This window comes from Chiroxiphia lanceolata, chromosome 11 (genome assembly GCF_009829145.1).
Source record: "Chiroxiphia lanceolata isolate bChiLan1 chromosome 11, bChiLan1.pri, whole genome shotgun sequence".
Lineage (NCBI taxonomy): Eukaryota > Metazoa > Chordata > Aves > Passeriformes > Pipridae > Chiroxiphia > Chiroxiphia lanceolata.
In genome coordinates this window covers 9216732-9244728 of record NC_045647.1, presented here as the reverse complement: position 1 = coordinate 9244728, position 27997 = coordinate 9216732, and the positions used below count along the sequence as shown (strand labels likewise).

The 27997-nt window shown below is 49.0% G+C and overlaps 1 protein-coding gene across 1 annotated transcript; it reads right to left on the bottom strand.

Moving 5' to 3' along the window:
- Positions 1 to 3: 3 nt before the first annotated feature.
- On the bottom strand, positions 4 to 27911 carry FAM107A (family with sequence similarity 107 member A). Its single transcript, XM_032699488.1, is given in 6 exon segments — positions 4 to 3029; positions 4144 to 4300; positions 7465 to 7540; positions 7543 to 7638; positions 17259 to 17322; positions 27685 to 27911. Coding segments are annotated over 6 exon segments (525 nt in total). The 5' UTR covers positions 27709 to 27911; the 3' UTR covers positions 4 to 2921.
- Between the last annotated feature and the right edge of the window lie 86 nt (positions 27912 to 27997).

Genomic DNA, 27997 nt, shown 5'->3' with positions numbered 1-27997 from the left:
TATTGTTCATTAAGTTTATTTGGCTGTTGTCTGCTTGAATCCTTGGAGCTTTTTCAGTTCCTTGTGGAAAAGAGCAAAATATACAATCATTGTTTAGTTTATTTTTTCAGACTTGTCCACATTAAATAGCAAGTTAATTCAGTAGAGATGCAAGACATATAAATGTATAGTTTCATATAAATGTATAAACATCAACACAGAATATAGACTATATACCACATAAGCAACATACACAGTGCAAAAAATTGTCTTCCATCAATACTCTGATCTTCTGAATACACCACGTTTATTCAGGAATGTGTTTTAGGGACATAGGGAGGAATTAATGTAAAAGCAATAGAGACATGAAGATACCCCACAATATGGGGTCTTGGTGGGCAGCTGGGTCAGGGCTTTCTGCTGTCTCTCCTCTGCTGGAAGGTTTTCTTGTGGTTCTGCTTGCTCAGCCTGAGTTAGGGCAGTCTGACCTGACCTTCCCTTTCCTTTCTGGACACCTGCTGAAAATGACCCAGACAGCCCTTAGCCACCATGCTGTGTGCAGCCCCACTCTGTGCTTGGTGGACACCATATCAAAGGGAGACACCTTGATTTATTTTCCCCCCCAGGTAATATTTGCATGCTTAAGAAGAGCAGTTGAAAAATACTTCCATCCTTTTCATTGCTGACCTTACTGGATGGCTCCCACCCAAGGACTTGCATAAATGCCCCCGTCCCAGCCCGGGTGAGCTGATAACACTGATTTCACTGGTGCATATGGAGTGACAGATTGCCTCTCCTGGAGTGCATTTCCATCTGTGGCAAAATTACAAATTAACTTGCTGAATTTTTTTGAGCTCTTTGATCAAGGTTACTTAATCTGTGCCATAACTCCTCACAAAACTCCAGCACAGTAATTCTGACTTGCTACTTATGCTGATGTTCTCTATGGAGTATCATGCAGCATTCTTTACAGCTATGTACAGGCATCCTTAGCAACACCTTTTCATCCTCAGAGAAATCTGACTTCTTTTTTTCCCCCCTGAAAAAATGGTTGATGCTGCTTATTCCTTATGGTTTTAATCGTCACCTATATGAAAAGCTTCACAGTTGGAAAGGACGTAATAAAGCCTTTCAGGTCTTGTGTGAGCCATAGTGACAATGTGCACTGGATTTCTGAAACAAAATCATGTTTAGAATAAGCATATGAGCAAGGGGCTTAAAAACTACAGCAGAGACAGTGCCTTGACATGGGGTGTTCAAGGACTGAAGCTGAGTTAAGGGCTTTTATAGTCCAATCTGTCACAGAAACTCCATACCTGTATCACTGCTCTTGACATGTGATGTGGCTCAGATGTCTTACCCAAGCTGTCAAGTTGAGCAACAGCTCTCTGAAATGAAATACCCCACTGGATGAGGGAGACTAGGGAATGGATTAGCAACTTTTTGATAAATATGTGATAAATGCCTAGTTTCCCTTAATTTATGTATGGATCCACTGAAGACGTGGATAGTAGATGTTGTTTAACCAGGTATTACCTTCCCAGCTGATGAGATCCACTGAGGCCATTCAAGGGCCAGTGTCCAAAGGCAGTCAGTGAGTTATGGTGTTCAGGCTTTGTATCAGGGCTGATGTGAGAAGCAAGAAGATGAGATATTCCTGAAAGCACAATTTTAGCTCTGGATGTGGATACCCCAGGGCATGAGGGGTACCCACCATAAGTGTGGCAGGCTCTGTCCATACATGGTGCAAATGCACCATCCACCTCAGCTTGGCTATACAGGAACAAGAAGAGTTTCAGCTTTGCAAGGTGGCAACTGCAATGAGGCAGCTCTGACCTCTGGGAAAGGGGATTAGAAGCACTGACAAATAGTTTTGCATCAGGACCTGTGTTCCCGTGTATCCCATGTTGTCTACAGGTACCAACTGCAAGCAGGGTGGTTAACAGGACAGCCTGACACCAGTGTGACATCACCACATCACCCCCTCTCCATCACAGGACTCTTTCTATAGGTCCCTATGATAGCACATTTCTGGCTACTGGGTGAGGGGCTGAAGCTCAGTAGTCCAGGGGCATGAAGCAGTTTGTCTGTCTGCTACATCCTCAGGGATCTTCTGCGTGGTCACTGCATGCTTCCATGGACAGCCATGCTGGAAACACCCAGCCTTTGCTTTCAGCACAGAGCGTTTGCCTCCCACTTGGGGTGTTGATGGAACAGTCCAATGTATTTTCTGCCTGAGCGTGAAACTGCCTAAATAGCCACTTTCCAACAGGGTTGAAATGCAGTTTAAAGGTGCTTGTGAAGAACAGTTGCACCTGCCTCTGCTGCACTGGTATGAGCACACAGGTGTTGGTTTTTCTAATAGCACAGGTGTGCTGCTGGGACACACAGCCTCAGCCAGGCTTGACTCACACCCTGGTGCAATACCAGTGACCCTTGGGAAAGCCATTACGGTCATCTGGGTTGTATTCAGTAATATACAAGTTGTCCCTTTTAGTTACTATGCCAGGTTTCCAGGAGGTTATCCACAGCTGCAGCTGCCCTCTTGTCACCTTGTACATGGCAAGCCTGCCTCCAGGAAGAAGCAGGGGTCCCCCAAGCCTCCACAGACTTCCCTGGCTTAAATATTCACTGTGTCCCTAGAGTTAACCAAGAGTTAGCCGGTGGTTAGAGTGCACCCATGGTCTGGGGTGGGGGGGGGAAAGAACATCATTATCTCTGTATCCACTTGTGTGAGTACTTCTTCAGTGAATACTGCACTTTTTCCACAGTGATTCCCTCCTGGGCTGGGAAAACCTTTTCTGTGCCTTCTACTGGAGCAAGTGTTAATAACCGTAAGTAGCCCCGTCGATGTGGCTGTGAACGTGCACCATGTACAGAGATGTCAGCAGGTGTGTGTTAGCACTGGCCTTGGTAGGATCCCTGCTGAGTTTTGGCAGAAGCTATGCTGCTTTCTCATCCCCTGTCACTGTTGAGGTTCTTCTCAGGTTTTCCTTGACTTTAATGAATTCTGGTGCATGGTCTTCCTGCTTCTCCTGCTCTTTCTCCAGCTGTAAGAAAGAAGAGTCACTATGCATATGAAAGGACAAAAGGGCATCAGGTACATTAAAACAGAGGGCTTCATTATTGATGGGTTCAGTTATTATTGCCCAAAGTTGAATGAGTGTGTAGTGCACATGTTGGGGCTCTCTTTTTCCAAATCATTACAGCAGACCTATATTCACCCTTGGTCTCTTTTTGTGTCCTGCTGAAACATTAATTTCTTTTCTTTTTCCTCTAGGGAGGAACATCTCCATCACAAAAGCAGGGGAGGGGTTCACTTCAGACCTGGCAGGAGGAGGTTTTAATCCTTCCCAGCAAAGGGGGCCTGTGAGCCTGGGAAAAGCTCTCAGCAGCTGTTACTGTCTAAGGCAGGGTAAATCATTGTACTGCCTCACTTTTATGTGCAAAATCTTTATGGATCTGCCCCTAAACCACCTTGTTTCATATTCCTGGTTCTTCTCTGAGAGTGCCAGACTTTGGTTTTCAAGTGATCACGGCTCGACTGACATTATTATTGTGTTGTTAATTAAATAAACTGGTTTCATCCATTTGCAGTGCAAATACTGGCAAGCAGGACAGAGTGACTTTACTTTCAGTGGTAATGAGTCTGCTCCCTGATTGCACTGGTTTGGGTGAGAGGGCAGGCATGGAGCACCTAGGGCCTGGCTGTGCTGCTGGCAAGTGCACAGTGAATATTGCCTTCCCCAGGCATATTTTTGGCCAGGGTACATGTCAGGAACTGCACCCAAAAGCAGCCTCTCACACTACACCTCAGGGTTCTGAGCAACCCTTTAGTGGATGTTGCAATGGCTTCCATGCTATTTAGGATGCTTTAAACTGGAAAACACACCCCAGGGACTCTGTGTGGGACCCAGAGGAGATCCAGGGCTAGTGGTGTGTGACAGGGGTTCTGGGTGGGGTGATACAAATGTGGTGGACCCCACTGTGAGGATGAGGGTGCTGCAGCTTCTTGGGGCAGCAGTGAAGGATGTACTGTGGCTTCTGGTTTTATGGAGGGGTAGCAACACTATACTTTGGGTTGAGCCTCAGCCAACCCATCTCCCCAGTGCCTTGTGTTGGGTGGTTAGGATAACCCAGGGATGGCTGAAAGCTCAGTTCTACCTGATCCAGCCTCTGGTGCCTCTTTAATAGCTCTTTTTCAAAAGGAGACTGCAATTTCTTTGCCTCTTCCTCTTCCTTCTTCTGTTTGATGAACAGATCTCGCCGTCGGTGTTCAAGCACCCGCTGCAGCTCTGGCTTGCTGTCCACGCCCAAACCTCTGTGGATAAAACGTGGATAAATCAGGGTCAGAGTGCCTACACCCTGGGGAGGGACCAAATTGCCAGCCTGGCAACCCCAAAACTGTTCTCATTCCTAAATGGAAACATGGGAGACCTGGTCCACAAACCAGCCCTGGTCCACAGATCCATCAATAAGGTTTGGGGGTGTTATGACACTGCAGGGATGGTGCCTTGGGCTGCCTGTCTGGGGTGGGCACAGATTTGCTGTCCCTGTATGGCATGTGCGGTGCTGGATGTTCTGTGGATCCCATTGCACGGGGACACTACAGCTTTCTGTGTCAGGTGTGGAAATGGGACCTTCCATTGGCTCCCGCGGTTGCTGGTTTTAGTGGTGTCAGGTACGGACTCAGCTGCGTTGAAGACGTTTGAAATAATGACGATTTTTTTCCCACCAGCAGGGGTAGTCATTGGTCTTCAGTAATTGTCCTGGCAGCTCCTTTCTTCCCCGCGCATCCTGTCTGAAGCTTTGCTTCATCTGAAGCCTTGCTTCGGAGCTGAGGGCTGGCAATGCCCCCGTTGACATGGATAGTTTGGGTCGAGGCCAAAATTAAATGTCCTTTTCTCCTGGAAGCTGGAGGGTTTGGTGATGGTGCAGGTACCTGGCTCCCCTTTGTTGCCTGAAGCATCTCAGGTGAATCCCTGTTCTGTGAGGGGTGGAATCATGGAAAAGGAGACATAGCAAGGCCATGCAGGCAAGGCATAAATACGTGGTAAAGAGATGGTAGAAATTCTCTGAACAAATTTCAGAAACCTCACACTTTGGATATTGCCATGGCTGAATTTAGACACTCAGATTTACCTCCTGCAGCTGACCCTGGCCACCTTCCCACCGGCTTCTTCCCCACTGGAAGCATGTGAGTAATTGTGGATGGTGTTTGGTGTTCCTGTGGGTGAAGGTCTATTTTGAGCTGAGGAGGGACCTCCCCATGCCTGTGCTAAGGGCTTGCCCAGGGCATGGCAGGTTGGGGAGTGCTATTAATGCAAAATTCCTTCTCAGTATCGGGGGGGTCTCCAAAGGCTGGCAAAGTTCACCAAAGGCTGGTTGGTTTTGGCTAAGGTCGTTTGAAAGCAGAGACATCAAACCTTGTGGGCTGTGGATTTCTGGGCAGGGTGGCAGGTACTGAGGTGGTACCTCACAGCACAAGAAACTGAACTGGCAGGCAGGAGAGAGAAACACTCTCCAGATGCAGCAAACCAAACTTCTGTTCTGTCACAATGTGGCTGAGGACCAGTGCTTGCATCCTTCCAGTGCCAGGTTTAATAATATTTCCGACTGTAATTTCTTTTGCTTTATGATGGGACAAACTTCACAGCAACATCAGTGAAGGCAGTCCTAGCCTTGGCCCCAGAGCTTTCGTGATGGTTTTTCAAGGCAGGAACAACTTGGATGCTGCAAAATTGCTTTTCCCAAGGCTTGAGAGAAGGCAAACCTGCCTTGGCTTGCTGGAGACACACCATGCAATGTTGCCTGTGGATTTGTTACTATTCTTTGATTTAATCAGCCAGTGTTGTTAGTGCCCAGAGGTGTTGACTAAGATAAGGGTTTTGTTGCACAAGCTGCTGATTTGAGTTGCTTCTCCCTGCTGCTTGAGGGGAAAAAAACAACCAAAGCAGAAACAGGAGCAAGTCATAGATCTTTTTCTCCTTCTCCCCTCTCTCCCTCTACAGTAACATGTAGCAGGAAGCAAAACTGGTGGATTTGAGAGTGACAGGAAACCAGCAACGATGAGTTATTGTTTCCAGTAGGGTTTGTTTCACATACTTGCTGAAAAATAGCTGGGAGGTCAAATCCAAACCAGTTTTAAACTGAGGCATGAAGGGAGTCAGGGTGTGCAGGATGGCTGCGGTGGAGCTGCCTCCTGCCAGTACCTGATGGCACATGTGGATGTAACAGTGGCAGGCACAGAATTGGAATAATAAAGAGAGATGATGTACTTTGTGTTTGCCAGTGTGAAGTCCAGCTCAGTCTGATGCCATGGGATCTGCACCCCATCTGCTGCCATTCACCTCTGCGGCTTCTGTTGCAGGGATTTCCTGTTTCTTTGTTCCATCATGGGTAGACTGGATCAATGTTCTTTGAGATCAAAGCCAATGCTGGTGGGTGACCCTTTAAACTGAGCAGTATCACTAGGGAGGAGATGGTCACTCTCAAGCCAGAGAGTTTTAAAAATATCTGGCTGGTATAGTTACCTCTGCCTTGATGCCAGAGAATGGTCCCTGTAATTCTTCTGATTCTGGGAAAATCAAATCAAACCCAAGCCCAGCAAGTGCCAGTATTGATTAGTGCACCCCACTGGCAGGCTTGATTGTTCCCTGAATTAATATACGTGTCTGGTTCTTGAGATGACTGCAGTCCTTCAGAACAGAGGCTGTGCTCCTTTTAATTAGGCGGCCAAAGAGCTCTTGTGTCAGGGTATTTCAGGGCATTTGAAAAATGTCAATATAAAGCCAGCAGATTTCTTGCTGTGCTTAAAAGCCTCTGAGCTGAATATGATTTTATTGCACTGATGTTCAGACAGTTGCTGTAAAGGAATGATATGGTCTTAGGTTCTCAGTCCTTGGTGTGATTTTCCCGATGTTGTATCTGCACCTCCAAAAAGTTAAGTTGCAGTGGTGGGGTAGGAAGTCAGGAATATGAATTCTAGCCTGTTTTTACCCACTTGTTATTTAGGGAATCAGTGATTAGCCTTCTCCTTATACAGATGATCTCACCCCAGTGCTCCCCCAGCTTTCAATGGCTCGTTCCAGCATGCACTTCTTCCTGCCTCTGGGTTGACCTTCAAGCACACAGGAGTGATGTACATTGCTGGGGACTTTGCAAGTCAGTGGTGGAGACAGAATAACCAGAAAACCTTCATGTAACACCAAGAGCGGGGCTCTAGGGATGCTTTGCACCTTCCAGTGCCTGTGGCTCTGAAAAGTGCCAGCTGATACTTCAGCATGGCAGAGCAGGGGCTTTCTGTTCTGCTTTTGTTTTAAAAGAAACTGTCACATCAGAGAAAAGAGGAAGGGTCTATGGCAAGTTTTATGTTTACAAGTGAAGGGATTTATCGTGCCCTGCGCACCTGTGCCTCAGCTCCTGAGCTCCGATGGCTCAGCACCTCTTGGACTGTTCCAGTGGTGGGCTGTTACCTCGTCTTACCTTTTGTGGTTCATCAGCAGCTCTCTGTGCAGCTCTTGATGGCTCTTCGAGGCTTTTACAGGATTTAGGAGCTTTTAGGTTTGATGAGGTCTGGGTTTCCATCTATGTAATCTGGGTGAGTCAGGATATTCCCACCATCTGGTCGCTCCCGTTGTATTTCGGTGTACATCGATGCTGGAAGAAAAGAGAGGTGTTTGCGTGAGAATTCTCACCCTGCTCGGTGTGGGAACCCACTGGAGCTCTCCTCCCCTGGGCAAGACAGAGGAGAAGAGATAGTGCCTGTCTCAGCTGCTTGACACCGTGTCCGTGTCTGAGTGCACGTGCCTTCGTGTGCTGGTGCGGGTTTTTTAGAGGTTTTAAAAAATGTTCCCTTTGTGTTGTTGATAAGACACATATTAATTAGATCACTAAAATTACTTGCCAGCCACTCGCTTCAGTGGCTGCAGCATTTAGTGCCAAGGATTAATTAATGCAAGATAGGTCTGACTAAAACTGGAAGCAGCCATGGATGTGGGCTGTGCTGAGCTGCTGCTTTGGGTGTCCTGGCTGTGTCTGTCAGTCCCTTGACACAAGGGGATGCTGTGGGATTTGAAGGGTTTCTGAAACACTGGCTCGAGGAAGTGCTGCTGCATTTGAAACCTCTTGACAAGGAAAGATTTTGCTGATATCCTGCTGACCAGGATCGAGCCCCGTGCCAAGAAAAGCACCATTCGTCCAGGCAGTCTGGGATCATGCTGTAATAATTTGTATGTTGGATGTAAGAACAAGAGCCTCCTGTTTTGGAAGGGATGGCAGCTTGGATTTCAGGCAAACCGCAGGACATGCTCACTGTTGGTGTTTTCCAAGTGCTTTACATTTTCTCTTTACAAAAAACCCTATACAAAGTGAGTGCAAAGCACAAGTTATAAGACAAACTACATGTGGTGGGCTGTGTCTTTAAATGCAGAGCACAGTAGATCTGCCTCCAATTATTCAATATACGGTCTAATCAGGGGCTCAGAAAGAGCAATTTATTCCTGGCTATTCACTTGAACAATTTGGAAGTTTACCAGTAAGAACAAAAAGTCCCAGGAAAAGGGTGTAGGCAGCTTTAGGTCTTTAAATGTCTCATTATTAAAGTATTTTTTGGGACCTAGGATGAAGTTATATGGGTTGATGGAGCTGCAAGGAAAACAGTTGTTCAGTAATGCTGTCTCTTTCTCTTATTTCAATCTCATATATAAAAGGAATAAAACCTTTTTAAAAGAGAAATCAATAAAAAAAGGCAAGAGAAAGCAGACTAGGTCATTCTTTCATAGTCAGTTAAGTACTTATTAAATGTGAAGTGGATTGCAATCAAATGGGATTGTGTAAGGAATAATACTGCTGAAGAAATGATTCAATATCAAACAACTTCTCATTGTGGCCAGTGCCCTACTGCTTTGGGAACAAAAGAAAACAAATCAGAGCTCATTACAGGAGTGTAATTGGGGTGAATAGTTCGGTACATATTTAAAGTGCCCCTGGAAGCTGGAATCAGTGATTTTTTTGTATCAAATTATTTTCCTCTAGGGTAACACATCACTACTGGCAGAAGGGAAGGTGGCATGACTTGATGTTTGGTGGCAAGTGCCAGGCTGACTGAAACCCCTGCAGGGCCGGACTCCTCAGGCTGAAACTTGGGGCTCAACGTTGCCTTCCAGAGAGATGCACAGACTGAAGAACAGCCAAGGGTTAAGGAAGCACAATTTCATGGCTAATTCTTGTTAGATGAAAGCCAGGTTTTGAACAATGAGAAAAACATATCAGATTTTCACTGGGATAAAATTGCTTTGTTTTTTTTCTTGTACTTCTCCCCTTTTTTCTCTTTCTTTTTTCACAGAAGAAGAGGCAATCAAAAGACAAGGAAGGAAGGTACAAAAGCGCAGGTTTGTTTTGGCATGAATGAAACGGTTGAGCTCCTATTTCAAATGGCAAAGCTGTGTCTTTGTTCTTCAAACAAAAAGTCTCTCCATGGAGTAACTTAAATAAAATGCCAGGTGTTTTTAATGGAAACACTGGTTTTGGACAGCTATACTAATGGACTAACCTCAATGCCACTGTGTCATCCCACTGCCCTTTACGGCTGTTCCTGTGCTGTCGTTTAGTCCAGAGCTGCCTCCAGTGACACAGACACTGGCTTGTGTGCTGAGTACCAAATCCTGACACATGTCAGGACAAGGGCTGGGGCATATCCATCTTGGATTTGTCCATCTTAAATCCTCCTGTTGTGCTTTGCTAGGGGATAATGCAGCAAGCAGCAAGCGTGGAAGGATTACACAGCCAACCAAGCCTGAAGGACCAGCCTGGATGCTGTAAATGGCTGAAACTCAAGTGACTTTGATATTGGTTTCTGGACTGAGTAGCTCTCATGTCCTGTTGCTGAGCTATGCCAGCTCTTGGGGCACTGGGGCAGCACTTTTACTTATAAAGTACTGTTTTCCCCCTGCCTCCATGAATGGAGTTTGGGTTTCCTTTTGCAACTCGGGAGTGGGAGTCCCTTCTCCCCTTCCCCAAGATCCAGATCCCGGGTGATTCACTTGGGGTAGGCTGTCCCCATATCCACATAGGTCTAACACTCAGCAGTGTACAACCCCATGGCACAGTGTCATCCAGCCCTTCAGTCTGGTCTTGTGATGTTTTCCTCAGACACCCAGGATGATCAGAGAAGGGCCCTCCTTCCGTCTTGAGGGACCCTCTACTTATGCAGCATTTTGGGGGAGCACTCTGGAGGTTTTGAAGGGGCTAATGGGGTTATTTTCAGGCTGCAGCAGTCTAATGTTGTGTGGCTGAGGCTTGCAAAGAAGCAGCAATTTATCAGTCTATTTATTGAAGGCAGATGGGGCACCTTTCCCTGAGACTAGTACAACTTAAGCAAAAAACTAGGAAGGGAGGAGTGGGAGGAACTGAAATGGACTGGAAGCACTTCTGGCCAGGCACTGTTAAACCGGCATGCAAAAGTCCTCACCAGGAGTGCAATTTGCCTGAACAATACTGCGGGGGCCAGGACACAGCAGGTAGCTCTATGCTTGGTTTTCATTTTGCTAGATGTGCCTAGGGGTGTGCAGACACCTACCTTGAGGTTTGGCTTCCAGTGGGTGTCTGTACTGCTGCCCTGGGGACAAAGTCAAAGTCCTGACTGGGACTGGAAGGAACCTCGAACCTCACTACAAGAATAGCACTTTAAACCTTCAGAAGCCCTCAATCTGGAACAATTCAAGGAAAGTCTTTGCATTGAGCAGAAAAAGAAAAATGAGAATATAAAGATATTGGTGTACCCGAAACACAACTAGGGGTTATGCTGGGAGTAAGGACAGGGCATCCTTTTTCCTGCAGGTTGGCAAATAGGGACCCAGTGCAAAACGTTTCTCAGGGAGTAGATCTATCATCTTCAAGACCTAATGTAATTCTTGTCCATGTAAGGGGAGACAGACTGCTATCATGCTGCTTTTTGTCATTATTTATGGTGCTGGAGGTGTAAATCAAGCCAGGTCTCTGCAGTGGATTTACAGCAGGGTGTCTCTTTTTGCATGATTCAGATGTAGATCAATGAACAAGGCTCTGCTCTGGCACCTCCCTGGCCACCATCATAAATCAGCAAAAGATGTTGGACATTTTTATATTGTTCTTGGCAAGATATAACCAAAAAAATACACGTGAATGTTAATATCTTCTGCTGTACTCAGAAAGACAGTGTGACCTTTTAAATAGGTCTGCTTTGGAGTGTTGCTTATAAAAAGTAGCTCTGTTTTCTTCGACACATTCAGCCTTTTGCTTACTTTTAGATATTTTCCCTTCCCTCATTTCTAGAAGCCTGAGGCTTTCTAAAGAAGGTGTGTTTCCAGTTTCTTTTCTGTTAGTAAAAAGCAAGACTGGTGGGATGAGGATGCCAGGGACCCTGGCAGAAACTTAGGCTTCACATGTGGAGTTATCTCCTCTCTCAACTGTATCTGTGAAATGAGCTCCAAGTCTTGATTAGTTTTCTAGGAGACCCCATAGGGAATTTTCAGCATCTTTGATGTGGCCCAGAGACCAGCCACCTTCCTGCCCCAGGGTGTGGGACTGGCTGGAGGACAAAACCAACATTTTAATATCTTGGTCTGTTCTGACCTAAAGCAAAACCCAAATTCCTGCTCAGACTGCCTGGAAATGCTTATAAATCCCCCAATTCCTGGTAGAGTTGCACTAAAATCATCAGTCTGAAATCCTGGGGCAAATTGTTTTCACTTGTGATTATGCTCAGCCCTAATCTTTTTGAGGAACAGGATACCACACAGCTTTGGTGCTACATTGAATGCATTTGAATTTTGCAAATATATATTAAATATATTCTATTGGGGGCATAACACGAGATGTGTTGCTCGGGGTGCTGAGTGACTTTTGTGCGGCCCAGGGCAAGGAGAAAGGTTTTAGCCTGCTCCTGGAAAGGAGGAGGAAGAGGAGGAGGAGGAGAAGTGGAGGGCTGGCTCACGCCCAGGGTTTGGACTGGCCAGAGCTGAGCTACACTTCCCTTTGCAGCTGCTACTTTTTGGGTTTCCCTCACTTGGAGGAGATGCCCTTCAAGCATTTATTTAGGATTTATTTAGGATTAAGCAACTTGTCTCCCAGTGGTGGATTGCCCTCTGCATCAGGACCGCGTGCTGCTCCTTGCGCTGCCTCTGGCAGCCTGCTCTACTGTCCTGTTGGAATGGAAATAATCCCCAGGAATGTTAAGAGGATTAATAGTCCTGGAAAGGGCAGGTAACCTGAGGGGTGCAGCTCTGCTTACGGCTGTCTACATGGCTACAGCTGCTCTTTACAAGGGGAAAACCTTCAAAGGCTGGAAACAAAATTAATCCATAGATGTTGGGTTTAGGAAGCTGTAGGGTGCAGGTCTGGGCTCCTGCCCAGCACCTCTTTGCTTGCACCTGTGTAGAAGAATGGATGGTACAGCAGGACACCAGCTGCTTTTTGCAGGTTTTCATGTGAAATGCCTTCTCTCTCTGACTTTTGTTTTGCCAAGCTCTCCTTGACATCCTGCCTCCTGTGACATGGTCTGCACATCCCTCCACACTTGTCCATGCCACCTGCATCCTTAACCTGCAAAGCTCTTAATGCTGCCTTTTGCAGCGTAGGTCAGTGTTCAGCTTTGGCTGAAATCTAGAAAGCAAACATAGCTCAGAGTGTCTTATTTCTGCTGTCAGTGTCATTTGAAAACTGATTTTCCAGTTAGAGCATCTCAGGAGAGGTTTGCCAGTAGGGCCAGATGATGACCAAACTGCTCTTGTCAAAAATATTGTATGGGCATCCCTTTCTGTGCAGAGAATGGGCTTCTGTGAAATACCACCCCCATAAAAACAGTCAGAAGGCATTTTTTGGGAATGGGATCCATACTCAGAGGACATTGCCATCTGTAATTCTCTGAGACCCTGTTACTTGGTAGAAGGAATGAGATTTGGCAAAAACCTTGGGGACGTCCAGGGTCAGAGCTGTGGATCTGGGTTTGTAAAACCAGTGACCCAAGAGACTGCTTCATGGGCAGAAATGATCACTTAAAACTGTGGTTACAGAGAAGAACTTCTGGTTTTCTGGATTCATGGGATTTATTAATGAATGTGTCTTTTTTAAAGGACCAAGAGATTAATGAAGCGCTGCTGAAAGCAGCTGGTCATACACGTCCTGCAAGTCAGGTGGCTGCAAAACCAGCACATCAGGATGGGTCAGCAGAGCGAGTTTAAAGCTATTTACACAAGTAGCCTGAGAAATAATGTGAGTTTCTGACACATTTAAAAGTTAACAAACTTGTAACTGCAGTTTATGGGGAGGAAACCTTCCCTTTTCTGGGCTACAGACCCTGATAGCATCGGCTCCCTGAGGAGCCTTCCTTTCCCTGCAGTGAGGGTACCATCCCTCACAGCCCTCTTGGGAAGGCTGAGAGGAATGGGGCCTGTCCACACTCCTTGCAATGGTTTGCATGTGCAGGTGGAGGTGTGGGGGATCTTTAAACTGGCCTCTGTTACTTTTAAGCACTGGCACACCTCTACCTGTTAACCAGACGTTCACTTTTTTTCACTTTAGGGTATGTCAATGTGTCTGTCAATGCATTTCCAATGTCTGAAGTGGAGCCAGAGTTTGGCTCTACACCTTTTCCTGTGAGAGTAATGTCAGACAAAGTCATGCTGTATGTTAAGTCCTACAAAGAATGAAGCTGAAAGTTTGTCTTTTGTTTTGGATTCTTCAATTGATGACATTTTCTAATTTGCATGACTTTTCTAGTGTTAGTTAATTGTATTTTAGAAACACAGAATAGCTGGGTTGGCAACGTGGGGCAGGGAAAGAATTGCATGTTGGTCTCTGAAAGCCCCAAAGCTTTGTGTGTTGGAAGTATCTTTCAGGTGTTTATCTGCGTGGTCAGTGGGTTCAGGGCATAATGAGGCACCCAGGTGCCAGCTTGGGTGAGTCAGATGTGGGTGCTGCACAATGGGGAGGCTCACAGTGCCTGGACACCCTTTGGTGGGTGAGTCCCTGCAGCTGAGCCCACAAAATATGCCCTATCACCCCAGCTAATCCATGTGCTGCTGTTACACAGCCGATCCTAGAACAAAATACCTGTAATTTACATTAGCTTAATGACTGCTGTGGCTTACTGCCCTGGTGATGGATGATGATGAGGAGGTTAATAGTGGTTATGATGATGATAATAATAATAATAATGATAATAATAATAATAATGATAATAATAATAATAATGTGAGCCTAAAGATTGACAGATGCTAACCACTACCCTCCCTGGGTGAGATGGCACCAGCTCCCATCCTCACCGTGATTTTCCTCTGCTCCTGCCGTGCCGGCAGCTCGGGAGCACCTCATACCGATGGACCTGGCACACTCCCCCCTGCTTGTCACCAGGCGACCGTATCACCGATAAATGATACGCGTGCTCTGGGAAGGAGGCAAAGAGCCTTTGTCTGCTTTTAATCTATAGTTTTAAATAATTAAGCAAGGCTAATTCTGGTATTTATAATGCAATAGGGTGAGTGTAACTCGATGTGGCTGCCGTGGGAAGCAGTTCCCAGCTATCAGGTGGCTGCCTCGGGGCAGCAGGCGCACACAGCCCGGATCCCCTCACCTTCACTCAGCCCTGACGGTCAGGAATAAACCCCACGAGGTCATGGGGTCAGAAGGAGAGAGAAAACCCTAATGGAAATGTAAAACAGGGCTGGGGGAACACATCCCTGCAGCTCCCAGCACCGCTGCCACATGCCAACACTGTTCCTACCTCTGCCTCTCTTCTGAGTGCATGCTGGGGATGAGGCCTCTCACCAGTACAGCCCATGTTCACCAGTACAGTCTGAGCTTCCCACCAGTACAGCCAGTGTTCTCCCACTATTTTAACCAGTCTTTCCAGTTCAACCCCAGTGCCCCAAGTCCTGCTTACCCTTGCAGAGTCCCGTGCCAGCACCGCAGACCCCAGGGCCAGGGTCCCCCAGTTACACCAGCACCAGAGGGCACAGAGTGGGTGCTGGGCTCAGCCCGGGCTGCCCATGTGTCACCACCTACAGTCACCCCGAAGGTAAAAAACTCTGGATGTCATCATAGTCACTGAGCTTTGCACTCATACATGTGTATTTGGAAGAGAGAAATCTCATCAGATTTGAGGCTTGCTGGGCTCTTTGGGGTATAGAAGTTACTGGCTGGAAATGCTTGTGCTGTCAGGCAGCAGCAAGTGCCCCTTTGCTGTCAGGCTGGTTAATCATTTCATTTAATTACCTTGGACTGTGATAAGCAAAGATAGAAAGGCTCAGATCTCATTCTGTTAGCAATCACCAAGACATTCCATGCCTTTTACAAGCAGCACGTGGAGCACTTGTTCAGTTTTATTAGGCAGGGGCAGATGCTCAGCAGTCCTTCTTGACAATCATAAACTTACTTTTAATCTCTCATCAAATATTTGCTCTGTGCATTTGCCTGCCTATGACAGGCATGCACACTAATCAGTAATGAATACTTTAAGGTAGTTCAAAGGTATTCTGTTAAATACGGAGAAAATCCTCCCACGTTGATTTGCAGGCATTGTAGTAGCCCCCTGTCCAGCCCAGTGCCTCTCCAAGAAGAAGGTTTGAATTGCAGCATGGGTTTACAAAGGGAACTTCTTGCAGGATATGTTTGGAAAGGCAGAAGCAAAAGGTGCAGCTTCTCAAACAGCTACTGAAGTATTAAAGTAATATGATATGTCAAATAAAATTAAAACAGGGTCCCAAGTCACCTGTGCATAAACATGTATGCAGTGCAGAGCAATCCCCATGGGGCTCAGCAGCCCATCCCACAGGAGGGAGCGGCAGAGAAGTGGGGATCCCCCGGGGCAGTTCGGGGGGCCCTGAGCTTACCTGATTTCCTCAGCGTGGCCCGGGGGAGCCCAGGGGGCAGGTGCTGCCCCGCACCCCACGACATGGGGCTGTGGGGGCTGAGGCTGCCGCTGCTGCCTGGCTGCACTTGTGCCTACGTGACTTTTGGCTGGGTCCGACGAAGCTGTCTGGCTACTGCCAGGTCTCTGCAGTGGGAACCTGGACGGGAGGTCACGTGGAAGTGGCTGCTGCACCGGCGCTCCCTCCTCGCTGCTCTTACCGCCTTGCAAGGAGCCCACTGAGGGCTGGAGCTCAGCTGGCAGCAGCCGGTGGCCTTGCTCACTCCTCAATGCTGGTCCCAGAGGTCCCTCTGCAAACTTGTTCCCTTTGCTCTTTGTTGCCAGATGATGTTTTCCCAGGACGGATGAACAAGCGAATCACTCTTTCTCCCCAAAGCAAACTGCTCTGTGCGTGCCCAGGCACCCGAGCTGCCCGCTCGGCACAGCCACTGCTGCTGGTGGAGAGGTCGTGTCCCTGCTCCACGGAGGATGATTTCTCCTCAACGTGCCTTAACCACACTCCTGGAGAAATCAGATCGCCCCAGAGGAAGCCGCACGCCCACTCTCTTTAGCAACCACTGCAACAGCCAAGCCGGCACCAGGGCAACCGCTCGAGTTATCGTGATTATTCCCTGGCATGTTGCAATACCCTGTCATCAACCAACTGCTGCACGGCCCAGGGGAGCAGCTGCTGCACCCCAGGGGTAGGGTGCAGAGGGAGAAGCAGCCCCTACATGGGGTCATGGGTATCCTGGTGGCATCAGAGCTGTGTGATGCCACATCATCGCTGCCCCAGGTCTCCTCCATCTGAGATGCAGCCCTTGCTTGAATTGAGCTTCTTGTTCCCATCCTCGCTGTGGCTGGAGGTACCATGTTGGCTGTGAATTGCCACAGCCTGGGAAACCAGAGGCTGCAAAGCTGGAGGAGGAAAAGCAACCACCCCAGCAGCTCCTTTCGGCTCTTAGGTGGATGCTGTGGTCCACTTCTGCCCAGTGCCAGCCTGCAGATGCCCAGTGTCCCAGTCCCAGGAGTGTCAGGGATGGAGCACAGCCAGAGGAAGGCATAAGGATAGCTGGGGGGCACTGCTGAGGTGGACAGGCACCTTCACACACCGCGGCATCCATGGTCTGTCTCAACCACGTCCTGGCCAGGCATTCCTGGCCCCATGAAAGACTGGAGAAAGAGGCCAGGCTGCCAATGGACTACAGAGGTGCTCTTTCACTTATTTTCACATCTCCACAATTTGCTCCTCTCGGTGTCCCAGCATTTTCCCCCATTCCAGCCATGTTTCTCAGCAAAGGTCTCAGCAGCACCAAGTGTGAGCAGAAGCCCCAGTCCCTCCCAGTTCACCTCCAAAGCTCTGTGTGGGGCAGCACAGGCTGCCAGCACTCACCTGAACCATCACTCCCTGGCTTCTTGCTCCCACTTGGACTCTTGGACTGAAGGGAATATTCTTTCTGGAAGAAAAGACAAGAGAGGAGTGGGAAAAAACTGTACAGATATTGCTGTATTACAGGAGATGAAACATAGGAGGCATTGCTGGTCCTTTGCTACTAGAGACTAAAAGAATTATTATTCTTTTTAACCTCCTGACCAGGAGCTGTTAAATTTAATTGACATGGGGCATCAGATGCAGGAGACAAGAGGCAGGCTGGTCTGCATTCTGCTGTGTGTGGTGTGTGTCCCTGTGCTTGTGTGAGCGCAATCAGCCAGACCTGTCCAGCCATGGGATAAATGAGGGCAGGGTTTGGCAGACCCCATGCAGCTTTTGCCTCTAAACCAAACCAGTGGTGAAGGAGAGGCTTTTAAGTGGGAAGGCTGTGCAGTTTTTCTGCTCAAACTGCAGCCTGCCTCACAGCCCATGTGTGCCTCAAAAGCTTTTTGTGGCCAAGCAGACTCCCCTCATGTCACCAATTGCCCTATGGCCTGACTGGTCATTGCACACTCCAAAAATACCATTTGGTACCTTGAATGGAAAAAGAAATCAATGCACATCTGTACTACTCCCCTTGGATCATCTCTGAACAGGCTTTGGCTCTGTGAATTTGCTGGAGATGTGTCAAAGGGGGAAAAGAGCATCAATTTAAACCTGCTTTGAGCTCTGAGGTAAGGATGGTTATTGCTGATGGATGTGGGAATGGAAACCATCAACACCTGCTTTTGACCGAGTAAAACAAATCAGAAAAAGGCCAGCTAAATTTTCTGGATATACTTCTGTCTGATCTGCCCTGGTGCCCGATGAGTTGCACAACTGGGCTCCTCTCTGCAGGAAAGTGAGTTGTGGGGTGTTTAGGACCTTCTATCCTAAACCAAAGGACTTTTCATGGCAAAGCTCTTTTTCTGGGAGCTCCTTGCTGAACAATTATCTTTACTATCTGAATTAGTTAGTAATCTCACCCTGTGCTCCTGTGTCTTTGGGATTAACAAAAAGCCTTTGTATTGCCCCTGTAGCTCCCTGAAGGTTACTGTGTGAGGGCGGTTGATTGGTGGGTGATATTTATTTGGAGTGGCTCCTGCAGACAAGGAGTTGCGTCAGTCACCGACTGCCCCCATGTTTCTAACAAGTGCTGGGAAGAGGAAAGACCACAGCAGGGCCCTTGTTACTGGGGCTGTACATTAGATTGACTTTTAGCTGTTGAGTTACGGTGCTAGTGATTTTGGCTGCTGGCTGTTGTCTCTTTAGCCAGTTGCTGTGGCATCAGGAGCTTTATGGTGTGAACATGTCCCCTCTGTATTAAAACAACCCAGACATGTCAAATGAGTGCCCAACACCAATCTTCCAGGGATGTGTAATGCTGATGCAAATACAGTGACAGTGAGATAACGCTGCCGCCGGGATGGGCTCGCTGTCTGCCTGACTGAGGGGCCTCCATGCAACTGTGAGTGACAGAGCAGACAGCTCTGCCTGGTCCTTCCTGCCTGGATCTTTATTAAATCTCCGTGCTCAGCACAGGGTTGGGAGTGCAGCATTGCTGCCAGGCAGACTTCTGGTCTGCAGGCAAAATTTTGGCTCTGCTAAAGTAACCCAGGGCTGGACTTGAGGCAGACATTGTTTTACCTCCTGCTGCAGGGAGGTTCTAGAGGCTGGTTAAACATTTCCTCTGCTGGGTTAATGCTAGATGTTGGCTGAGGTGCTGCTTGTGGTGGTGGGGACTGGTTTGGCAGCCCAGCCTTCCCTCCCACCCTGTGTGCCCTGGCCCCCAGCACAAACTCCGTGCAATCCCATTACAACCTAAGAAGTCGTGCTGGTTGCACTGTGGTGGTGACCTTGGTGGTGGCCACGCCAAGGCAGGGTTTGTTTGGGCTGGTCAGAGCTATGCTGGGTCTCTGATACTGTGTCACCTCAGTGGCACAGTGTGTCTGGTGACAACTCCTGCTAATCTCCACTTGAGCCATTAGTGTGTTTGCAGAGCAGGACAGCTCCTTGCACCTCCCAGGCTCACAGAGGCAGTTAATGATTGCCCAGATGATAGAGACTTTTGCCTGCTTCCCATGGGACAAAGCGGGGTGTGGGACTCTGTCCCCAGACAGCTGGGCAGGGGAACAGGTACCACAAGAGTCAGAGGGCTAAATTTATCACAGTACAGAGGGCTCATATGGGGAGGGTGTTGCAGTAAATGGGCAGAAAATGCCTGCTATTTCCCCAAACCTCTTGTTTCCATGTGAAAATCACTTCCGCGTGCAGTGCAACTGCATCTTGCGAGGAGTAAGAAGTAATAATAAAATCTAGCATCAGATGGTAACACTGTGCCCCTCTGCAGGTGAGCAGGACAGTTCTGGAGTCACTGCTGATGGGAGCAGGTACCACTTCCAATCTGCAGCCAAGATCTTCCTGCGTGGGATCCCCATCCTGCTTTGACCCTGTCAGTGAGGACACCCACCACTTGAGCTGGAATTAGCCTGGTGATTAAATGGGTTAAATGCCACAAAGCAACACAAAGTATAAATAGCAAGTAGTCCCATGTTTTGCTTCTAAAGTAACACAGTAACACTGTTCTGTGTTACTCCCAAACATCCTGGACACCACCATATCCCAGCAGGACTCTTCCTGGCCCTGATTGATGCACAGCAAAGAGCTCCTGCAGCAAATATCTGGAGGCAGTTTTACAGGTATAGGCTGCTTTGAACCACCGTTTCTAATCAACATCTTCATCCCTGGCTCCCTGCTCAGGGGGTGCAACTTAAAGCCAAACGCCCTGTGTAAACTATTAATCAGTGTTTGTTACTTGTCCCACGTGTGGGTGCTCTAATATTTGTTTGCAGAACAATTGATAGTAATTTTGAACCATGTTTGTATTCTGATGAAAGCAGGGAAATGAGCCATCAGTGTGGTCAGAGCATGAGCCATGGAAAGGGTGATGAAGATGGCTTCTGGCAGGCTCAGATCAATACAGGTGTCATTAAGGTGCAGTATCACAGCATCTATATTGTATCTGTAGCCAAAGTCTGAGGAAATAAATTAGGCAAGAAATTTCGGCAATCAGATCATGGTGATAAAGAGGTTTTGAAGTGGGCAAAATGCCACCCACACTGAGAACTGATGTGACTCTCCCACAGACCTGGTTTTGGGGGGGGAGATGCCATTAGCAGGGTTGGAAGTTGCTCTACCTATTTTAGGAGTAGGTGGGCTCAAAGAGCTGCTTTGTCCTTAAGGTGCTGTAGCAGCTGCTGACATCAGTGAACATCAATGAACACATCCATCGATTAAAATAGTGTTATTGCTTAACCCAGAGGCTTTGAAAGGAGTTGTCATGACCTGGAACAAGGCACTGATGGTTGGCAGATCGAAGCCAGCATTTCTGTGTGTGATGAAGCCATAAAACGTGTGATTTAGAGGTTATCCCAATTGTACTCTACCTCTGTTTTCAATTAGCCCCCAAATACAGAGCTCCTGGTGCTCTGTATAAAAACATCTCTTATATGCTCCTGGATGCTGAGATACCATCTAAGCTGTTGCTCAAATTTCCTGTGTTATTGCTGAATTCTGGTCTATCTGTGCTTATTTGCAGCAGCTGGGACTGATCCAGAGACTTCAATGAAATCATCCACTGGAAGGAACTTTGGAGGATTAGTAAGACTTTTTCCCATCTATGATGTCAAAGCACAAAAATCTATCAGCTTGATTGTTTTGCTTCAATGTCCTGCAATGTGAGGTGTTGAGGTTTATTTGATTCGGCAAGCTGGTGCACATGTTTGCCGGGATGACACCGTCTTTTTGTCAAGGAGAAACAGAGAAAATCACCAGCATGCCCCAATGCCTCATACTGCTGCTGATTCCCTGATGGCCGTGGCCAATTAAGTGCTGCAGTTTGGATGAATTTCTGGAATTTCTTGAGGGCTAGGAGAGGCAGTATAACACCCTGCTCCCTCCAGAGCTGGCAGACTAGACCTTGTCTTTCTTGTGGAGGTCACGACATAGCTTCTGTTGGGGCTGTTGTGAGAAACTGCCTGTTCCTCTCTCTTGCAGAGGCAGAGCAATGCTGTTTGGGAGGGTTACTCCCTGATGGGGAGCTTGACTGTGCGCATTCCTCTCTCCCAGTTCATTATGGGACACTGTTATTTTGGCAGGTTTCACAACCAGGACTGGCAGGCAGCCAGGAGTCAGTGTCCAGGCACATCCCAGCATTCCTGAGCCAGCAGCTATGAAATCTGCTGCCACAGTGCTGCCCTTGTCGTGGAAAGGGTCTTGGCAGGGTCTCTGAACCACCACAGCATCCAGTACTTGCCTCAGCCCAGCCTCACTGCTCCCTGTCCTGGGTTGCTGGATGCTCAGCCACCCGTGTCCAGCCCTCTGTGCACACCTGCCCTGAGGGGAGCTGGTTTTTCAAGAGAAGCTGTGAGCTTGTATTACTCCTGTTTCCTGGCCACAACCATAGCTGATTTCCCTATTGTATTGCAAAGGACTCTAAGAAATATCAAGTTATTGGTGTAACATTTCATTACTGGTCTTTTGACCTCTACAAGTCTGCAGCCTGTCTCAGACTGAAGTGAAGCTGAGGGTAGATGCTTGTGGCCACTCCCACAAGAGCAACCAGCAGCTTCAAAGATTTTTTTAACTACATCAGTTTGTAAATTAGGCTTACAGAAGGAGAGGGGGCTCTCAGTCTGGCTATGGGGCCAGGCTGACATTCCTGCACCTCCCACACTGCTCTTGGGGAGCACCAGCCAGGTGGCCACTTTGCTGCCTGGTCGAGTAGAAAATTGCAAATGCTTCAAATAGTGCTTAGTGTTATTTTATTCGTAAAGAAAACACAATTTGACACAGATGAGCGCCGTGCTGACCTCTGCCTGTCTTTGTCGCCAATGCCACTCCCCTCCCAAATCCCTGTGGCCCCAGAAGGCAAGCACAGCCCTTCTGTGAAAGCTGGCAAATCGAGTCCCATTTCACTGACTGTCCAGAAAAAAGGACAAAATAAACTAGAGCAGGGAGGCAGCAGCATGGGAATGGGGGCTTGCTGGAGCTGCCAGCCCCAGGGCAGGGAGCCCCACTGAACTCCCCGCTGCAGCTGAGCAAATGCTGCTCCCCTGCTGCTCCCCAGTGCACGCCCGGGGAGGTGCAATATGACACAGCAAAAAATTTCCTGCAGATTAATGAAAGCAATCAGTGACAGGGCTCAGCCCCATGGCAGCCGTTGCACAAGGTTCATTTGTCAGCATTCAAGCTGACGGCAAAGCCAAACATCCCTCTGTGAAGGGCACGGGGAGGCTCTCGGCACAAACCGGAGCAGCGCATCCGTCCATCAGTGTGGTGCCGAAGGACCTGCTCTTCTCCTGTAGTCTGAAGGAAGTCCTCACCTGCAGTTCAGTGCATTTTAACCTGGTCCCCTCCACAAAGTATGGAGCACACAACACCTCTGCATGCCAGGGCAAAGCCAAATTGCTGCCCTGCTCTCTATTGGCAATACCTATATCTCCCACCTCAGTGTTGTCAGCAGCAGTTAAGCTGTTGCTATGGATAAACCATTTTTACCTGTCTCAGGAGCTTATTCTTACCCTGTGCTGGAGGTGTGGTACCACTGATGAAAGTGAAAGACTGCTCCACTGTTTCTGGGGATGCAGCTGACTGCAGGGGAAGAGCATCAGTCACTGGCACAAAAGGGCTCCAGCAGCTTTGAAGTGAATTGTTGTCATGTTGCAGAGAGACCATTAAGACACCCTGAAGTGCCCTGAAGAATGTTGTTTTGCAAAAAGTGAGGCTTTTACCACATGATTAATAGGGACAATATTTATTTCTGGTACAGTACCATGCTGTCCTAGAGCTGCCAGGCTGCAGTGGCATCATCACTCCATTTCACAACTGGGGACCATATGTAAGTGGCCAAGGATAGAGCTGCCATCAGCATTCTGCTCTTCTGACAGCACCTTGCTGAGCTCTTTACTTGCCCAGGGTTACTAGAATAGCTCCTTAGCTTGTAAAAATGGGGTTTGTGAAAAGTAAGGGCAGAAATGCCCCATCAGCCCCAGGCACTTCTGGTAACAAGCTCTCAGGGCAGAATGGTGTGGTCTGTTCCCTGTGAGCAGCATGTGCCACCTGGGTCCTGTGCAGAGGAGACCCCAAAGGGAAGAGGCCAAAAGAGAGGAGGTCTGGCAGTTATGTGGGATAAGATGCCACCTTCCAGGCTGAAAATGCCACCATGGGCTGCAAATGGAGATGGTAGCGAGGGAAGAGGTGAAGCATCCCTGTTATTGCAGGGTTCATGAGGAGGCAGCAGATGCCACTTAAACAAGACCCCCAGGAGCAGAGTGAAGCAATGAAGCCTTTAATTACTTTAATCCATTTTTATCTGTGGACTGCTGAGCCATCCCAGAGCCAGCAGCTGCAGCATTTCCCATGCAATGATCTTGGTCTCCCGATGAGCACATTGTGCACCTCCCTTCAGTTTGAGCCCTCTCTCTGGCTCCCTTGCAACAGGCAGCATTGGCCAGTGCTGGATAACCTCTACCCTTGCTCTGGAGGGGCTGGCATCACCCTCCTCTGAGTCCTGCCCCGCATCCTCACCCACAGATCAAACTCCTGTGCCCCAGCTTGTCATGCACAGACTGGTGAGATGTGCTTGGTTGCCTTACTGGCACAGAGGCTGCATGTCCCTCACTGAGTGTGCATCCCCATGCTGCTTCAGGGCAGAGTCAGCTGCTGGAGCTGGTGTGGGTACCATGGAGCTGACCTTGCACTGTGCTGAAGGGTGCAGCACATCAGCTGCTGACCCAGCGCAGCTGCAGAAGCAGCAGAGCAGGTTGGGGAAGGCTCACTGTGTCCAAATTAGTTCCCTATCTGCACTGAGCCCATATGAGCTCTCTCAGGACTGAAATATCAGCCTTTCTGGAGGCAGAGAGTGGGTTATGTTAGGTGTTGGAGGTGGTTTACTAGTGCTGTTTGGGTACTCGCGGTGGATGGGTAAGAAATAAAGCTGTGGTCTCATTCCAGGAGCTAGAGCAGCCCCAATACAAAGAATTTGGCTTCTGAGGTCTGGGATGCCACAACATTTTATTCTACTTTGAAAGTTACAAAAGCCCAGATCAGTGTCTCTGCTTAGAGTCCTCACATCATCACCTGTGGGATTTTAAAGGGTTGAAGAAGAGGAAGGCAAGAGGCAGGTTAAAGTCACCTAAGAGAGCTTCTATGGAGGTTTTGGACTAGTCCTGGCCCAGCTCTCCCACTCTGAGCTGTGTGCTATGTCAGACAGATGAGAAGACTTAGAGGTGTTTGCTGCAAAGGAATGTTTTAGGACTTGCTTTTCATTCTGGATCTGAGGGGTTCATTTTTGTAGCCTTCACCTCCCTTATTGCGTGTGAATAATATGTGTGATCACTGGTGAGAAAAAGAAGTCCTGAAGTGTGTTGGTGGAGGAGCTTGCCAGAAGCCAAAGTTGCTCTGAAAAGGGGCTCTGCTCTGGACCAGCAGTGCTGGGGTGGCTGAGGGACATGGTGCATGTCCTGTGCCACCTCCCGTGTGCCCTGAAAAGATGGGTGGATGAAAGGCCAGAGAGTATGTCCCATCTGAGCTGGGACACAGGCTAAAACAGGGGCCAGGCTGTGGGGATACCCTCCCTAGTGGGGTAAGTTGTGTTTGTGTGGAAATCCCACCAGCAGCTCCCAGAAATGCTTGTCCAGTCCTGCAATGCTCAGATGGAGAAGTTTTAAAGGATGTTCTCAAAGCCCTGTTTTCAGCATGGACAGCCAGGTACTGTGGTTGCCTGAACAAGCAGAGCCTCTCTCCCTGGCACTGGCGTGCCGCCTCTTGTTGTTCTAAACCAGCGGCAGAGCAAAGCTCCCTGCTCAGCAGCAGGGCTAATCTGGGCTCATCTGACATTAGTGTAAACTGACACTCTTGGGAATTTGGGGACAGAAAACTTTCCCTGGGGAAACAGCCACTATGCAAACCCTGCCTTGAGAAACCGTGGAGAAAAGCAGCAGGGAGGTGCAGGTGCCTGGAAACCACCTCCTCCACTGCCGGGGGAGCTGGGAGCATCTGCCCTGGCACCCTGGGGAGCTGCTGCTGGGGAGGCTGCACTTGCAGGATTATTTGAAGGGGGTTTGCTGAGGTTAGAGGGATGTCAGCCACACTCCTGTCCCCAGTGGGGCTGATGCCCTGCAGAGCAGAGGAACTGGCAGGGAATCAGCACCAGCTCTGCGGCACCCCTGAACCAGCCCCCTGCAAAGTCCTTCCCTTCACTTCAAGCACAGGGTATCCCAGCAAGGATCTGTGTCTTGCCGGAGTCCTGCTGTTGGCTTGGGCCCGCAGGACACTGGTGATACCAGAACAGGTTTTCTGGGAGTAGATGCAGCCTTTGAAAGTAGAAATGTCCTTGGAGCCATGCTGGCAGCCTTTCTGGTGCCTTTTGTTGTGGAGCTGGGGATTGTGTTGCACTCCACAATCCACTACTGTAATCCCCTTGGAGTCCTGTTCTGTTTTAAGCTTAAACGGGGTGCAGCTGAGACTGCTAATGCAGGTGGTGCTGGCGAAGGGTGCAGAGCTTTCATTCTGCTTCGTGCTCCCCTGCAGGTCCTCTGTGGGCTGTAGCTGATGGATGGGGTCATGCCTGCCAGGTCCCTGTGTCCTGAGGTGTGTTGGTTCTGCAAGGGCTGGGGGAAGGAGAGTTTTCCTGCCTATTACCCGGACCCAAGCTGGTCCTCAGGAGCGCTGGGTCCTGCTTTCATGCCCACCCTAGAAAGGCAGCAGAAGAAGCTGTCTTGTTTTCATCCCCCATCAGCATCAGCCTAAGGGTAAAGCACTGACCCAGGAGCTGCCAGTCAGACATCCCTGCTTGGTGCCAACTGGGCAGTGGCACAGGCTTTTGTCAACCCAGGCAACATTTGGGAGGCTGAAATGGGAGTGACATCTCTGACCTTTTGGTACCCATGAAAATAAAACTGTCTCAGAGCTTTTTGGAGCTTCCAGCAAGCTGGTGTGATGGGAGAGCCCGAGATCCCGGCAGTGTTTCAAAGCCAGGCCATTCAGTACCGGGCTGCAGTGGGATCATGGTGTTTCAGAGAGAGGGAACAGACAGGAAAGCTGTCCAAAAGCCGTCTGGTCTGGTGGTCAGGAGGCTGGCATGGACTGCTTTGTATGCAGCAGGGCTTAACCGGGTGGCGCTGAGCCAAGCCTGACCTAACCAGCTTATTTCCTTGCTTCCAGTAATGCCTGTACAAATGCGCCAGGGCCTGAAGGTCACAGCCACGTGAGCAGGGGTCTAGGGATTAGCTGTGGGCAGAGCATGGCTTCTCCTGGGTGTGTTGTAGCCCTGAGCCCCAGGAATGGCCATGGCTGGAGTCAGTGTGGCATTGGCACCTCGGACGGGTGTTGGAGAGGCAGGGGGCTGACTGGGAGCGGCACCTCCTGTACCTGGCACTTCTTGGAAGTCCAGAAAAATAGGTAAATGTTTACTAGTCCCATTTCACCTCTAATTTTCCTTCTGGATGTTGGTCACACTGGCCAGTGGGTTGATGTTTTGCATGTTTTCCCTGCAAGAGTGTCTATCTCTAGTTTTGGAAGAAAGTCCAGCAAGTTTGCAAAATTCTGCAAGGTACCTGGTTTGGAGGTGCCCCCACCTCTGAAGGTCACAGCCATGCTCAGCTGAGCATGAAAGGTCCCTCCTGCAGCAAAGGGCCAGTGCTGTCCCCATTCCAGTAGAAGTTACTGACTTAGAGCTGGGAGATGAGCTATGGAAGTCTAATTCCATATCAGGACATCATGACTGAATGGTGATGATGCATCTCTAGGCACTGATGTCATCAGCCATGAAAGCAAAATGACATCTAACAGCGTCCTCAGCACAACCATCTCTAGCTGCCTCCACAGAGCTCTGACTTCATAAAACTCTGTTTCCATTTGGAGCTGTTTGACCGCTCTCCCCAGGAGATTTGGAGGAGAGGGAGATACACGTGGGTGCTGTGGGACCTGACCCAGCTCCTCCCTGCCCTGGGAGGGAGCTGGCAGCAATTCCCAGGCCAAGAAACACTCAGGGCTTGTTCTGTAGTGCACCATTGGGAGACAACCTGCAAGACTGCCTGACACATTCGGAACAAACCTGATGTTTCTCCCCAGAAAAGTCAAACTTTGTCTGTCCTATTGCAATGCTCTGATCCCCTCCTTGTTGTCCTGAAAAGCCCAGCAGGCCCCAGTGCTGAGCCCATTAGATGGAATTACTTAATCCGGCCCTGATGAGTGGCACCCACACCCAGGAGCGGGTCCCTTCCCCTCTAATCCGTCGCTGCCATCAGACGCCTTAGCAGCGCGGGGCAAAACAAGCACCACGTGAGCAGATGGTGCCTTCTCCATCCTCCCACCACCACAGCCCTGCATAAAACTGCCCCGTTACCTTCTTGCCGTGAGACGCCCCCATGGTCGGATGTGTTGGCTGCGCTCCACTCTCCGGGGTGTGGGACCGGCCAGCTCTCTGTGGTCACGGCTCCGTTACTCCCGGGGGGATAGGCAGCCGTGCAGCTCCCGGCCCCTCGGCGGCTGCTCCGGGGAGACGTGGGTGAAATCCAGCCTGTCTGTGGTGGGGTCGGGCGGGAAAGCTTGCTTTTCCTCCCTTCTTCCAGCACGTGGAGAACTCATTTTCTTCATGCACCTAAAGGCTGGCTCGCACCCAGGCTCTGCCCGGGCACAAAGGCAGCTTTCATGCTGTG